The 16,886-nt window shown below is 43.2% G+C and overlaps 1 protein-coding gene across 4 annotated transcripts in view; it reads right to left on the bottom strand.

Moving 5' to 3' along the window:
- PIGN (phosphatidylinositol glycan anchor biosynthesis class N) overlaps positions 1 to 16,886 on the bottom strand; it is a 276,457-nt gene that overhangs the window by 18,397 nt on the left and 241,174 nt on the right. For all 4 annotated transcript variants that reach the window (XM_030203213.1, XM_030203186.1, XM_030203203.1 and 1 more), the window contains exons 28-29: positions 16,452 to 16,494; positions 12,357 to 12,409 (exon numbers count right to left, since the gene is read on the bottom strand). In XM_030203213.1, the coding sequence (XP_030059073.1) occupies positions 12,357 to 12,409; positions 16,452 to 16,494 (96 nt within the window). The remainder of the gene's footprint in view (positions 1 to 12,356; positions 12,410 to 16,451; positions 16,495 to 16,886) is intronic.

Raw genomic sequence — 16,886 nt, forward strand, 5'->3', positions numbered from 1 at the left:
GTGTGCAGCTATTACTGTTTTGTCTGCAGCCAAACAAGTCTTTTAATTCTGCGCTGCCACTTCTGTCCTTTTTTGTTTCCCCAACCCAATAGACACCATTTGGGGTCCACAGGAAATTTAGTGTCCAAGATTAATGTTAAATTGTTAGTTATTTCCTCCCAGAATGTCCTCTCAAGCCATCCTCGATCCTCTTCAATCCGGTTTTCGCCCTCTACACTCGACAGAAACGGCACTCACTAAAGTCCGTAATGACCTATTCCTTGCCAAATCCAAAGGTCACTACTCCATCCTCATCCTCCTTGACCTATCCACAGCTTTTGACACTGTCAATCATAATTTACTTCTTGCTGCACTGTCCTCATTTGGGTTCCAGGGCTCTGTCCTCTCCTGGTTCTCCTCTTATCTCTCCCACCGTACCTTCAGAGTACATTCTCACGGATCTTCCTCCACCCCCATCCCGTTCTCTGTCAGAGTTCCTCAGGGATCTGTCCTTGGACCCCTTCTTTTTTCAATCTACACCTCTTCCCTGGGCTCCCTGATCTTATCTCATGGTTTCCAATATCATCTCTATGCTGAAGACATCCAGCTTTATCTCTCCACACCAGACATCACTGCGGAAACCCAGGCCAAAGTATCGGCCTGCTTATCAGACATTGCTGCCTGGATGTCCAACCGCCACCTGAAACTGAACATGGCCAAGACAGAGCTTATTGTCTTTCCACCCAAACCCACTTCTCCTCTCCCTCCACTTTCTATCTCAGTCAATGGCACCCTCATCCTCCCCGTCTCATCTGCCCGCAACCTCGGAGTCATCTTCGACTCCTCCTTCTCCTTCTCTGCGCATATGCAGCAGATAGCCAAGACCTGTCGCTTCTTTCTCTATAACATCAGCAAAATTCGCCCTTTCCTTTCTGAGCACAACACCCAAACTCTCGTCCACTCTCTCATTACCTCTCGCTTTGACTACTGCAACCTACTCCTCACTGGCCTCCCACGTAGCCATCTATCCCCCCTTCAATCTGTTCAGAACTCTGCTGCACGTCTTATCTTCCGCTTGGACCGATATGCTCATATCACCCCTCTCCTTAAGTCACTTCACTGGCTTCCAATCAGGTACCGCATCCAGTTCAAGCTTCTCCTATTAACCTACAAATGCACTCAATCTGCAGCCCCTCATTACCTCTCTACCCTTATCTCCCCTTACACTCCTACCCGAAACCTCCGCTCACAGGACAAATCCCTCCTCTCTGCACCCTTCTCCACCACCGCCAAACTCCTGGCTCCACCCTTTCTGCCTCGCCTTTCCCTATGCTTGGAATAAACTTCCTGAGCCCATACGCCAAGCCCCCCCCCTGCCCATCTTCAAATCCTTGCTCAAAGGCCACCTCTTCAATGTCGCCTTCGGCACCTAACCATTATACCTCTATTCAGGAAATCTAGACTGCCCCAATTTGATTGTCTGCACATTTTGTCCATTAGATTGTAAGCTCCTTTGAGCAGGGACTGTCCTTTGTTAAACTGTACAGCGCTGGGTAACCCTAGTAGCGCTTCATAAATGTTAAGTAGTAGTAGTAGTAGTAGTAGAAGAATGTCTTGAGAGATTTGCAAGCCCACCATATGTGGAAGTAATTACCTTGCTCCAGTCCACATCTCTAACACCTATCAGAGGCAGTAGGATACATATTTTTCACCTTCTCAGGTGTATAGTGTCACGATTGTGACTGTTTCTTGGTTTGTGCTCCTCTCGCCCTCTGGTGGCCAGAACCGGTGGCTGCCATAGACTTTCTAGACTCGTTTTTCAGGCTGGTCCTGATATTTTAGCCCTCCAGAATTGGTTTGAAGTTTGGCAGCTAGCCTCACTCATAGCTGCCTCGTGATTCCTGCAGCTGAGCTTCAGCTGCTGAGGGGCTTATTAACCACCTGGAAACTTTCTGAGTTTGCTTTTGCATTGCCTATGGTCTCTGGGTATGTTGGTGTGCTCTGTTGCACTTCTGCCTAGTTTGTTTATTGTCTGAAATCCTTGCCTGGCTCTAGTCTAGTCTTTGTGTAGTTGTACTTTATTGCTTGTTTCCTAGTCTTGTTTCTTGTTCGTATTTCTTTGTCTGGTCCTTGGTTAGTCTGTGTATAGGTGCTGTTGCATTTTTTGCTAGTTCCCTTCCTAGTGGCTGCTGGGCAGCTTTCTGTTTTTGACCTTTTGTCTGTCAGTGTTTTTTCCTAGTGGCTGCTTGGCAGCTCTCAGTCCTTGCTGTTACCTGTCTTTGTACCCTTCTCAGTGGCTGCTTGCAGCTTTCAGTACTGGTCCTTTAGCCTGTCCACTTTCTGTCTTGTGGTGTACTGTTTGCCTGTGAGTTCTAACCCAGTATCCTGCTTTGTCTCCCATGTTTGTTTCTTTTCCCTCTGACCCTCAGTGTCTGTTCGGCCTAGCTTGTTTCACCCACTGTGTCGTGTAAGTCCGGCCGGCCACCTGCACCTGGGGGCTCAACCCCTGGGGAATGGTGGTCAAGCGCAGGTGAAGTATATCTGTTCCTGCTCTGCTTGTTCCAGCTTGTTTGCCTCAGCTGTAACTCCAGTCCAGCGGTTCCACTCCTGTTTCTTCCAGCCTGTCAGAGTTCTGCCTTGTCTCTGGTTTGGGGGTGGTTTTGCCTGCTACTGCCGCTCCTTGGCAGTGGTCCAAGGGCTCAAGAGTCCGGATTCTCCTTGAAAGCCTGACATACAGTACCATCTGCTTAACACCTTATATGCATTTTCTTTTATTAACACACATACTGACACTTTTTTCACTTCTATACACAACCAGGCTTATTTTAGAAAGAGATTGCCGGCGATCTTCCGACACAAATCGGGAGATCACCGGCGATCCCCTGAAACCGGCCAAATCGGTATAATCGAAAGCCGATTTTGGCCGGCTTCAACTGCTTTCCGTCGCAGAGCCGGCGAAAGTTGAAAGGGGGCGTGTCGGCATGGTAGCGAAGGCGGGACGGGGGCGGGCATTGAGATGGCCGGCTTCGCCCGATAATGGAAAAAAGAAAGCCGGCCGTCAGAATTTGGTCCATTTTATTTGAACCCTTTTTTTTCCAAGTCCCCAAAAAGTGCCCCAACTGACCAGATGACCAACAGAGGGAAGCGGGGATCACCTCCCCTTACTCCCCCAGTGGTCACCACCCCTCCCCCCCACAGACAAAAAAAATCAGACATCTTTTGCCAGCCTGTATGCCAGCCTCAAATGTCATACCCAGCTCCCTGACAACAATATGCAGGTCCCTGGAGCAGTTTGTAGTCGGTGCAGTGCACTTGAGGCAGGTGGACCCAGGCCCATCCCACCCCTACCTGTTACACTTGTGCTGGTAAATGGGAGCCCCCAAAACCCACTGTACCCACATGTAGGTGCCCCCCTTCACCCCTTAGGGCTATGGTAATAGTGTAGAGTTGTGGGCAGTGGGTTTAGGGGGCGATTTGGGGGGCTCAGCACACACGGGAAGGGTGCTATGCACCTGGAAGCTAATTTTGTTTTTTTTAATTAATTTTTTAAAGTGCCCCCTAGGGTGCCCGGTTGGTGTCCTGGCACGTCAGGGGGGCCAGTGCACTAGAAATGCTGGCTCCTCCCACGCCCAAATGCCTTACATTTCGCCGGATTTAAGATGGCCAGCTCCAGTTTCCATTATGGCTGAAAATCGGACTCGCCCATCTCATCTAACCCCGCGAGCGATTTGGCCGGTGCCAAGCATATTTCGAAAATACGCTTGGCTCCGCCCGTTTGCGGAGCTGGCCCTGAAGATGGCCGCCCATCAATTTGGCCGGTGCTGTTCGATTATGCCCCTCAACATTTCCCACTTTTTCAAACTTATTTCAATATGTATGTCTTTTTCCCATGCACTCATAAATGTTAGTTTAGATGCGGGTCCCCCTCTAATATATTTGTATAGCCTTGAGATGCCTCTGCCTCCTGTGTCAAGTGTTTCCCACCTCTTCCCTTTCTAGGAGGTGATAATTGCTTTTCTAAGATTTTGAGATAAACGTTTAAAAGGTATTTTGTGTATTACACAGGGGTATATGATACCCCCACATTAAGAAATAAGACAGCAGAAACATCTCAAATGTTGGTTGATGTTATATTAAAGCAGCAGTGCTTGATGTACCTAATAAACATCACAAAACAAATTGTAATCAGAATCTATTTGCTAATAAAGAATCTATTTGCTAACTAAACAAGTTTTAAAAGTTTTGTGTGTGTGTGTGTTTTATTCCTACTGCTGAACTAGTGTTTACTTTATTAGAAAGACTTCCTTTATTTAACACCTGTACAAACAGCAGATAGTAGTCATGGGCACCTGCATTTATCCTACTATGAGCACAGCGGAAGTAAGGAAAAGTACTTGCCAAATGGCTGTTTGGTATGTGGGATACTTCACTCGGCAATTTTCAAATAAAACTAATTGTACTTTTGTTGAAAAATGTTTACGCTTTGGTTCAGCATACAAATATAGAAAATTGGGAGCAGAAAAAGACCGCATGGCCCATCCTAGCCAAGAGCCAAGTCCTCCACACCTTCTCCCCTCCCCCCCCCATAGATCTTAAGTGTTTGCCCCATACTTTACTGAATTCTAATACTGTCCACATTTCCACCAAACCTATATAATTTACTAGAAAATAACCAAGTTGTTTTAAACCTCAAAAAGACCCCAGATACCCTGGCTTTAATTGGATCACTCATGTAAGAATGTCATGAATAATACAGGCAGACTAAGAATTAGATGCTAGTACCTGTGATGTCATTTTAACATTTTTTTCAATGCGAAGGTACCTAAGGAAACAGCGGAGCTGCTTAAACAATTCAAACAGTTTAACTTAGAACGTATAAAATGTATGAGTTTAATATGGTATTTTTATTATTAATGTGAATGTCTTAAAAATGCTGGTCAGTTTCTTGTGCCTAACATTTTTGTCATTTTCCTTGAAATGCATTACTGTCTGTTTTGCTTACATCAGTAAAAATAAGAATAGTTACCAAAACATAGTTGGAAGGTAGTTAAGCCTAATGAGCTAGTGTTTTAAAAACTAAATTGCCATGCTATTGTATTAAGAATAGTTTACAAATATTTTCTTAACAGCAAAAGAAAACTAACCACACTATTTACTAAAGCTTAGTTCCAGTTATCTGCAGCAGGGCCCATTTTATTCCTATGGGCCCTGCTGCAGATAACTCGAGCTAAGCTTTAGTAAACAACCCCCTAAGTATCAAACTACATTGGTATGCAAGTTCAACAACCTAGATTTTCTTATTTCTTAGGTACAAAACATGTTTATGTTTGTGGAGCCCATTTACTAAACTGTGTAGCAGGTATTAAATATATTTATTACTTATAACTTTAATGCTGTTAAGGGCCCTTTTACTAAACTGCATTAGGTGCTAACGCATCTAATGCAGCAAAAAAAAAAATGGAGTACCATAGGATGCACTCAGGCATCCTGTAGTAACTTTGCAATCTGTGCATGCTAACTGTGTACCAAAAAATGTTTCTTATTTTTTTGAGGTGGCGTATCAGAGCAAAAAGTGAGCATTCCTGCACTGTCTACATTACTGCGTGCTTAGCACACGGATAATGCAGGAGCCCTTATTGCCAATGAAATAGGTTTTGGTAAGTGTTCCTGTATAATTAAAAAAAAATAGCTGCATGCTAATGGCAACTTTAGTGCATGGGCATTAATGCACAAAATAGAAAATTGGGACTTTTATGGCCCCAGTAAAATGGGTCTTAGCATGTGGGAAAGACTTGTGTAAGAGCATACTAAGGCCAATTTTACCACAGCTTAGTAAAATACCCCTTACTGCATTAAAGCAAATGTTTGTGTAAAAATTTAAAAGGAAAGATTTATATACAACTTAATTATATTGGATTTATAAACTGCCTTTATGAAGAGATTCATAAATCAGCACATGTAAAAATGGCACAGTTCTTGTAAACACCAAAATTTACATTAATGCCATCATTAACATCATTTGGGGGTCCTTTTACTAAGCTGTGGTAAAAAGGGGGCCTGCTACCTGATTATTGCTAGGTATTTTTGTAGTGCCGAAAATGATGCACGCTGGGGGGGGAGGGGGGACTACCGCCGGGTTCCTGCAGTAGCCCTGTGGTAGTTCCAGATTGGCGTGCAGCAAGCCTGTTGCCGCACATCAACCCTTTAGTAAAAGGGCCCCTAAATGCATACAACATATGTTTATACATTATTTCTATGCTTTCATGAACTAACATCTAAAGGGCCTGTTGAGCTAACTGTATAAAGATTTTGCATGTGTGAAGGCTTTTTTACACATGGAAGAGGCCTTTATAAAAGGTAGCCCATGCTATATGTACAGCGAAGATACATACCTGTAGCAGGTATTCTCCGAGGACAGCAGGCTGATTGTTCTCATGACTGGGTCGGCGTCCACGGCGGCCCGGGAATGGAAATCTTCCATAGCAACAAAAAATGTTTGCCAGAGCCTTCCAGTGCACGGGGTGCGCGCACCGCGCATATCTTCCCGCCCATCGCACGAGATCCCCGATCAGTTAGATAAGAAAGCAATAACGAGGAGAAGGACAACTCCAAAAGGGGAGGTGGGCGGGTACGTGAGAACAATCAGCCTGCTGTCCTCAGAGAATACCTGCTACAGGTATGTATCTTCGCTTTCTCCGAGGACAAGCAGGCTGCTTGTTTTCACGACTGGGGTATCCCTAGCACCCAGGCTCACTCAAAACAACAAAAGAAAGGTCAATTGGGCCTCGCAACAGTGAGAACATAACAAGGATTGACCTACAAAGTAGAACATCTAACTGAGAGTGCAGCCTGGAACAGAATCAAAATGGGCCTAGGGTGGTGAAGTTGGATTCTAAACCCCAAACAGATTCTGCAGAACCGACTGCCCGAACCGACTGTCACGTCGGGTATCCTGTTGGAGGCAGTAGTGAGATGTGAATGTGTGGATTGATGACCATGTCGCAGCCTTGCAAATCTCTTCTTTAGTGGCTGATTTCAAGTGGGCTACCGATGCTGCCATGGCTCTAACACTATGAGCCGTGACATGACCCTCAAGAGTCAGCCCAGCCTGGGCATGAGTGAAGGAAATGCAATCTGCTAGCCAATTGAAAATGGTGTGTTTCCTGACTGCAACTCCCCTTCTGTTGGGATTAAAAGAAACAAACATTTGGACGGACAGTCTGAAGGGGCTTGTCCGCTCCACATAAAAGGCCAATGCTCTCTTGCAGTCCAAGGTGAGCAACTGACTTTCAGCAGGGAAGGTATGAGGACGGGGAAAAAATGTTGGCAAGCCAATTGACTGGTTCAGATGTAACTCCGACACCACCTTCGGCAAGAATAGGGTGCGTGTGGAGGACTACTCTGTTGTGATGAAACTTTAGATAAGGAGCATGCACTACCAAGGCTTAAGCTCACTGAGTCTACGAGCTGAAGTAATAGTCACCAAGAAAATGACCTTCCAGGTCAAGTACTTCAGATGGCAGGAATTCAGTGGCTCAAAAGGAGGCTTCATCAGCTGGGTGAGAACGACATTGAGATCCCATGACACTGGTGGAGGTTTGACAGGGGGCTTTGACAAAAGCAAACCTCTCATGAAGCGAACAACTAAAGGCTGTCCAGAGATAGGCTTACCCTCTACATGTTGATGATAAGCACTAATCGCACTAAGATGAACTCTTACGGAGTTGGTCTTGAGACCATACTCTGACAAATGTAGAAGGTATTCAAGCAGGGTCTGTGTAGGACAAGAGCGAGGATCTAGGGCCTTGCTATTACACCAGAAGGCAAACCTCCTCCATTTGAAAAAGTAACACCTCTTCATGGAATCTTTCCTGGAAGCAAGCAAAACCTGGGAGACACCCTCAGAGAGACCCAAGGAAGCGAATTCTATGCTCTTAACATCCAGGCTGTGAGAGCCAGAGACGGAAGGTTGGGATGCAGAAGTGCCCCCTCGTTCTGAGTGTTGGTAAACAGTCCAATCTCCACGGTTCTTCGGAGGACAACTCCAGAAGAAGAGGGAACCAAATCTGACGCGGCCAGAAGGGAGCAATCAGAATCATGGTTCCGCGGTCTTGCTTGAGTTTCAGCAAAGTCTTCCCCACCAGAGGTATGGGAGGATATGCGTACAAAAGGCCCTTGCCCCAATGTAGGAGAAAAGCATCCGACGCTAGTCTGTCGTGGGCCTGAAGTCTGGAAAAGAACTGAGGAACTTTGTGATTGACCTGAGTGGCAAAAAGATCCACCGAGGGGGTGCCCCACTCTCTGAAGATCTTGCGTAGAACGCCCGAATTGAGTGACCACTCGTGAGGTCGCTCAATTCGGGCGTTCTACGCAAGATCTTCCGAGAGTGGGGCACCCCCTCGGTGGATCTTTTTGCCACTCAAGTCAATCACAAAGTTCCTCAATCTGTTGGCTAGACTGTTGTTTACGTCTGCCAGGTATGTAGCTTGGAGAAACATGCCGTAACGGCGAGCCCAAAGCCACATCCTGATGGCTTCCTGACACAGGGAGCGAGATGTGGTGCCCCCCTGCTTGTTTATGTAGTACATCGCAACCTGATTGTCTGTCTGAATTTGGATAATTTGATAGGACAGCCGATCTCTGAAAGCCTTTAGAGCGTTCCAGACCGCTCGCAACTCCGGGAGATTGATCTGAAGACCTTTTTCCTGGAGGGACCAAACTCCTTGAGTGTGAAGCCCATCTACATGAGCTCCCCACCCCAGGAGGGATGCATCCGTTGTCAGCGCTTTTTGTGGCTGATGAATTTGAAAAGGACGTCCCAAGGTTAAATTGGACCGAATTGTCCACCACTGAAGGGAATTGTGAAAATCAGTGGACAGCTGGATTGCATCCTCTAGATCCCCTGCAGCTTGATACCACTGAGAAGCAAGGGTCCATTGAGCTGATCTCATGTGAAGATGAGCCATGGGTGTCACATGGACTGTGGAGACCATATGGCCTAGAAGTCTCAACATCTGCCGAGCCAGAAGATTGTCTGTTCTCGCTTCTGGAAGATAGGCACAAGCAGTCTGTGAGTCCAGCAGAGCTCCTATAAATTCCAGTTTCTGAACAGGGAAAAGATGGGGTAATTTATAACAAACCTGAGGAGCTCCAGCAGTTGAATAGTCATCTGCATGGACTGTAGAGCTCCTGCCTCTGAGATGTTCTTCACCAGCCAATCGTTGAGATAAGGGAACACATGCACTCCCAATTGGTATAGCGATGCTGCAACTACTGCCAGGCATTTTGTAAAGACCCTGGGCGCAGACACCAGACCAAAGGGCAGCACACAATCCTGGAAGTGCTGCACTCCCAGACGGAATCAAAGATACTTCCTGTGAGCTGGAAGTATTGGGATGTGTGTATAAGCATCGTTTAAGTCCAGAGAGCATAGCCAATCGTTTTCCTGAATCATGGGAAGCAGAGTGCCCAGGGAAACCATCTTGAACTTTTGAGGGACTAGGAATTTGTTCAGGGCCCTTAGGTCTAGGATGGGACGCATCCCCCCTGTTTTCTTTTGCACAAGAAAGTACCTGGAATAGAATCCCAGCCCTTCTTGCCCTGGTGGAACGGGCTCGACCGCATTGGCGCTGAGAAGGGTGAAGAGTTTCTCTGCAAGTACCGGCCTGTGCTGGAAGCTGAAGGACTGAGCTCCCGGTGGGCAATTTGGAGGTTTGGATTTCAAATTGAGAGACTATCCTAACTGGAGTATTTGAAGAACCCACCGGTCGGAGGTTATGAGAGGCCACCTTTGGTGAAAAAATTTTAACCGCCCTCCGACTGGCAAGCCATCCGGCATGGACACTTTTACAGCAGCTATGGTCAACTGGAGCCAGTCAAAGGCCCGTACCTTGCTTTTGCTGGAGAGCTGCAGGGGCCTGCCTACGTGCACGCTGTTGACGAGAATGAGCGCGCTGGGGATGAGCCTGAGAAGGCTGTCGAGAAGTAGGATTGTACCTACGCTTGGAATAAGCATAGAGAGCATTCTTCCTTCCCCGGAAAAATTGTCTACCTGATGAGGTAGTAGCAGAAGGCGCCTGGTGGGAGAGATTGTCCATAGTGGTTTCCCGCTGAGTGATGTGATCAACCACTTGTTCGACTTTCTCACCAAAAATATTATCCCCCCGGTAAGGAACATCTGCAATCCGCTGCCGGACTCCATTGTCCAGGTCAGAGGCACGCAGCCATGAGAGCCTGCGCATCACTATACCTTGGGCAGCGGTTCTGAATGCAACATCAAAAGAATGTGCCTTATTCGTAAAAAAAAAACCATCCGGGTGAAAACGTCCAAGTGTTCATCATGGACGTCCTTGCTTTTTTTGATTATGGGTCAAAGACGTCCAAGTGTTAGGCACGCCCAAGTCCCGCCTTCGCTACGCCTCCAACACGCCCCCTTGAAATTTGGACATCCTTGTGACGGACTGCAGTTGGAGATGTCCAAAATCAGGTTTTGATTATACCGATTTGGACGTCTCTGGGAGATGGATGTCCATGTTCCGATTTATGTCGAAAGATGGACGTCCTTCTCTTTCAAAAATGAGCCTGCAGGTGACCTTAAATAAAAATCAGACAAAAGATTGCAAATTAACACTGTCAACTAATGAACAAGATATAAATAGGAACAACAAACAGTTTGAAATGTCTATATGCAAATGCCAGAAGGCTTAGAAATAAGATGGGAGAATATGTTGCACTAAATGAAAAATTAGATATAACAGGCATCTCTGAGACCTGGTGGAAGGAGGATAACCAGTGGGACACTGTCATACCGGGGTACAAATTATATCGTAGTGATAGGGTGGCGGATCGAATTGGTGGTGGTGGTGGGGGGGGGGGGGGGGGGGTAGCATTGTATGTTATGGAGGTCCTTGAATCAAACAGATTGAAAATTCTGCAGGAAACAAAACACTTCTTGGCATCACTGTGGATTGAAATTCCATGTGTAAAGGGGAAAAGGATAGTGATAGGAGTATACTACCGTCTGCCTGGCCAGGATGAACAGACGGATGCAGAAATGTTAAAGGAAATTAGGGAAGGAAACAAACTGGGCAACACAATAATGGGTGATTTCAATTACCCTGATATTGACTGGGTAAATGTAACACTGGGGCATGCTAGGGAGGTAACATTCCTTGATGAAATCAAGGACTGTTTTATGGAGAAGGGCTATGAAAATGATAAAGGGGATGGGACGACTTCCCTATGAGGAAAGGCTAAAATGGCTAGGGCTCTTCAGCTTGGAGAAAAGATGGCTGAGGGGAGATATACAGGTCTACACAATAATGAGTGGAGTGGAATGGGTAGTCGTGAACTGCTTATTTACGCTTTCCAAAAATACTAGGACTAGGGTGCACGCAATGAAGCTAGAAAGTGGTAAATTTAAAACGAATCAGAGAAAATATTTCTTCAGTCAATGTGCAATTAAACTCTGGAATTCGTTGCTAGAGAATGTAGTAAAAGCGGTTAGCTTAGCTGGGTTTAAAAAATAAAGGGAAATCCATTGGCCATTATTAAAATGGACTTGGGGAAAATCCACTGCTTATTTCTAGAATAAGCAGCATAAAATGTATTGTACTGTTTTGGGGATCTTGCCAGGTACTTGTGACCTGGATTGGCCACTGTTGGAAACAGGATGCTGAGATTGATGGACCTTCGGTCTGTCCCAGTATGGCAATACTTATGTACTTATGTCTGTTGTTGAACTCCATCATTTCAATTCGCTGGAAATGAAGCCAAATGTTCAAAGCAGTGGCAGAATAATTGATATGATAAAATACAGAACTCTAGGGATGTCACATTTATGGATACAAAGCAAGTTAAAATGTACAGCTTAATACAAGTTGAAAGCTGTGATGGCCTGAACAGACTTTAAAGAAAGAAGCTTCTTCTTAAGATACTGCATATAATACCACTAGGAACATGAGAGCCCTTGGAGAGTCTTGGATACTAATTCTACCAGTTTCCAACAGATCTAAGTTAGAACAAACTAAAATTTTGTTTACCCCAAGCTGTTCTAGCATAGTATTTGCTATAGTTATAGAACTTTCGACAATAAAATAAGGTCATTCATTATAAATGTGAACCACTTAGGGCCCAGTTTACTAAGGTGCACTAGTGTTTTTAGCGTGCACTGTGTATACACCCATAGGATTGTTATGGGCATCTACAGGGTTATTGCGTGCTAATGCTTAGTGTATGCTAAAAATGCTAACAAGTCTCTAGCGTGGCTTAGTAAACAGGGCTCTTAATATTTAAAATGGATTCAGCACTCTACTCGGCTGCTACAGGAGCATCCTTCCTGAAAATTTACTTGAAGCAAACTGCATGCTATACCCTACCTTGTTCCAATATCCAGCCAGCTTCCGTAATCTTTAACTAGGAAGAAGAAGTGCTGTGGGGGAAAATAATGCACAATTTAGTTTACTGTATAAACAAATATACAACATTAAAAGGGAGGACGTTATCAATGTGGGCTACCATTAAGATGGGTTATTTTACTGTTAACCTGGGTTATTAGTAACTAGGTCTTATTACATAAAATGGGACCTGTGCTAAAATAACACATCTTAACGAAAGCACGTGTTGATAACTACACCCCTAAATAAAAGAGTGGAAACAATGTTTAAGGTTGTCCATGCCAGGTACCTAGGTTATTTAAGAGAAACTAGCACAAGCTTTGGAAATATATTTGGAAACACTTTGGTGAAAAGAATAAACAAAAGGTATAGCTAAATATTTCTGTGAAAGGCACTGAGAACTTGTTAAAGTAAAAGTGCTGTGAACTTAGATGTAATTTATGTTGTAATGTGAAAAAAGCAACATAGCTACAATCAGGTGTAATTTTATGCACCACTTTTTGTGAAAGCAATTTTAAAAAGGCACAAGTACATATCCTTGGTAAAACATATGAATATATGTCCTTTCCTGCTGAGGTGCCCTGTTACAAAACTACTCTCAAAGTACTTTTTTTTGTGGTGTGTGTGCTCCACATGTTATCCTAGATCAACTGGTAACTTAAACTTAGCCACCAGTAAGAAGCCAAATAGATCAAAAAGGATGACATCAATGACTTCACACTACTAAATAGCTGTGATTTTTCTATTTCCAACAGAGAAGCCTTACTCTGTGAGAGACTGGACTATTTAACTGCTTTGCCCATATTTGTCTCTTAGCAATATCACTAAGAATCCATTGCAGAATGGCAACATACACATAGATTGAAATTAACCCCTAATAAATCCAAAGAACCACTGTTTTCTCGGAAAAAGGGCCTAGAATTATCTACGTCAATTATGATCTCTAATGCTAAGCTACCTTTTTTGCCTACTCTAAAGATACTTGGTGTCAACCTGTAACATCATCTAGATTTTCATCAAAAGGTTTCCTCTCTTGCTCAACGTTGCTATTACAAACTTAGGGCTCTGTTTACTAAGCCGTGCTGTAGGCGCGCTAGCGTTTTTAGCATATGCTAATGCTACAGACACCCACTATGGGTGTCTTTACCATTAGCACATGCTAAAAGCACTATCGCACCTTAGTAAACAGGGCCCTTAGAATGATCCTTTCCATTAGGAACTTCTTTACCAAATCTGTGTTACATGTCCTGATTCATGCATTATTAATGAGCCACTTAGACTATAGCAATGCTTTGTTGGTTAGTATATGCTCTTCAAATATATGGGGATTGCAGGTTGTTCAAAACCTGGTTGTAAAACTGTTGTCTAGTTCCAGGAAATTTGACCATGTGACTCCCCTAATGCGTGCCCAACAGTGACTTCCAATTTCCACAGGATTACCTTTTAAAATACCTATAATAATCCATAAGGTATATTACTCTGGCAATCCTCTTCACCTATCCTGCTTTTTCATCCCCTATGTCCCTAATAGGTCCCTCAGATCTTCCCAACACAATTCTCTTGTTATTCCTTTATTACGGGTCATTGCCTCAATACCACATATACTTGGATTTTCGGTGTTATGGGCCATACACTTTGGAATGCTTTACCCCTGTATCTTAGGCAAGAACAACTGTTCAAAATATTCAACGTATGTCTGAAGACCTTCCTCTTCAAAGATGCTTATGACACATTGTTCCGGTGGAAGTCAGTGGTCCTAGTATGCTTTTCGGATACTTCCTGGGGTGGAAGGGAGCATTATGCTATCATTCTGCTTTTACCTCTTCCTCTTGCTTTCCTGTATATTTCCTTTCCAATTATTTTCTTTTATCTATTGTATTTAGCTCTGTACACCGCTCAACATAAAGAGCAATATATCAAATACTGATTTGGAAACTTGAAGGGTAGAGGTATAGCACAAAAAGCTGGTTAAGTCCACTTTAGGGACAAACACATTTTTTCACTGATGTATTCTTTCATAGGGATATTTATTATCTACTTATTTTTGCTGAAAAACATGTCAAATCTTCATATTAACCATTGCAAAATTTTATTGTCTTTGGTTCTGTGTAAAATCCTGTTAAGTGCATAAGAAGTATTCCCATAGGAAAAGAAATAAAAAAGGCTAATTTCCTAATATATTAATCACTTCACATGCACAATATTTTTGTATCTGCTAACTACTGCTACATATATAAACAGGATGGAGTCAATTCAGAGGGTGGCTACTAAAATGGTCAGCGATTTTCGTCATAAAGTGTATGGGGACAGACTTAAAGATCTCAATATGCATACTTTGGAAAAAAGGCGGGAGAGGGGAGATATCAAAGAGACATTTAAATATCTATGCAGCACAATGCACAGGAGGTGAGTCTCTTTCAATTGAAAGGAAGCTCTGGAATGAGGGGGCATAGGATGAAGATGAAATGGGACAGACATAGAAGTAACCTGAGGAAATACTTCTTCATGGAAAGGGTGGTGAATTTGTGGAACGGCCTCCAGGTGGAAGAGGTGGACATGAAAACAGTATCTGAATTCAAGAGAGCTTGGGACAAGTATATAGGATCTCTAAGGGAGTGACAAGGAGAGTAGATGGCATGGATAGGCAGACTGGATAGGCCATATGGTCTTTATCTGCCTACATTTTTCTATGTTTCTATTTTTCTCACATAACCCACAGTAATGCCTGATGGTGATGTGAATTCCTGACACCATAATGATATGTAACACATTCCATTCTGGTTCCCATATACTTTATATGTAAATGCAGGGAGTCACTTTGCATACCTTATGCGTTTTATGTCTTCATATTTATGATTTATTTTATTATGCATATATAACTATTACTACATCATTTATTTATTCTTTGGTTTTGCATGCTTTTATACATAGAATTTTTAGTGGTTATGGTTTATTTTGAATGTTAAATGTCAGTCTTTTTATGATTTGCCAGTGTTTATGATTTGTTATTTATTATATTGTGCTTTACGGTTAAGTTTGTGCTCCTGAAGCAGCCCATACAGGGCAAAACAGGCCATGTAGGGTGTTATTTTATTTTTATCAACCAATACATTTTTAAAGATTTCATCGCGTCTGTTTCCACAATTTCCTTCCATTGGGACTTACATAGCCTGCAGCTTATTTAGATCAGTATCTGTCTCTACCACTGGGGAGTCTAACTGTTGAAACGTAAGCAAGAGTTGTTTAGAAGATTTGGGTTGTGCAACATTCTTTTTATTTCAATTACTTTTTGTGATGTTATGCCTTTTATATTGTATTTACTAATGGTGTATGTACCTTGTTCTGTTTCTGTGCAATGCTGATTAAATAAAGTATTAAAAAAAACCAGAGTTGGCTGTTAAATGTTTTGAACCCCACAACAGTACAAATGTTTAGCACTACAAAAGTGTGTGTGTGTGTGGTGGTGGTGGTGGTGTGGATAAGATGGGATTTGATATACTGCCTTTCTGTGGTTACAATCAAAGCAGTTTGCATATTATATAGAGGTATGTATTTTGTATCTGAGACAAAAAAATGTTGAGTGACTTGCCCAGAGTCACAAGGAGCCGCAGTGTGAATCAAAGCTGGTTTCCTTGGTTCTCAGGATGCTGTACTAACCATTAGGCTACTCCTTCACTCCATCGCAAAATGTTTAGCACTATTCTGAGGTGCAAAACATTTTGCACCTCAGAGCAGTGCTAAACATTTTTTCAGTGCTACATGTTCTGGAGTGCTAAACATTTTGCAGTGGAGTGGAAGATTAGCCTAATGGTTGGTGCAGTGGCCTGAGAACCAAGAGAACTGAGTTCAATTCCCACTGCAGCTCCTTGTGACTCTGGGCAAGTCACTTAACCCTCAATTGCCCCAGGTACAAAATAAGTACCTGTATATAATATGTAAACGGCTTTGATTGTAACCATAGAAAGGTGGTATATCAAATCCCATAGCAAATACAGTTCACTCAAATCTGTTGCCAAATTTAAATACTAATTAGCAGAGAAGAACCTTTCAAAAATATAGAAAATGATAGTAGCCTACCAAAGCCATGATATCCGATATCACTAGAACGATGAGAAAAAGACTGAAACAGAAAAGCATAAGGTTCAATTAAATAAGATCTCACAAGTAATTAGGACTTAATTACATAAGACTCATGCTATATGAGCTTCCAAATTTTCATAGACTACTACAAAAAAAGGAAACTTTAAGTCATATTTATGAATAGATATTATAACACTTTTAAGATTAAAAATCAAAACCTGTATTCAAAAATGTTAATGAAAATCATTACAAAATCCTATGGGGTACAGCACAGTTGCATTATAGCCATAGGCACCAGCTCTATGGGTGCTGAGGGTACCTGAGCACCCACAATATTCTATTACTCTCCTCACTCTGGAGCTGAAGCTTCAGGATGCAGAGCTCCAGAAGGTAGTGAGGAAGTACAATGAAGAAGCACACAATCCAACATTG

Source organism: Microcaecilia unicolor, chromosome 1, assembly GCF_901765095.1.
Source record: "Microcaecilia unicolor chromosome 1, aMicUni1.1, whole genome shotgun sequence".
Lineage (NCBI taxonomy): Eukaryota > Metazoa > Chordata > Amphibia > Gymnophiona > Siphonopidae > Microcaecilia > Microcaecilia unicolor.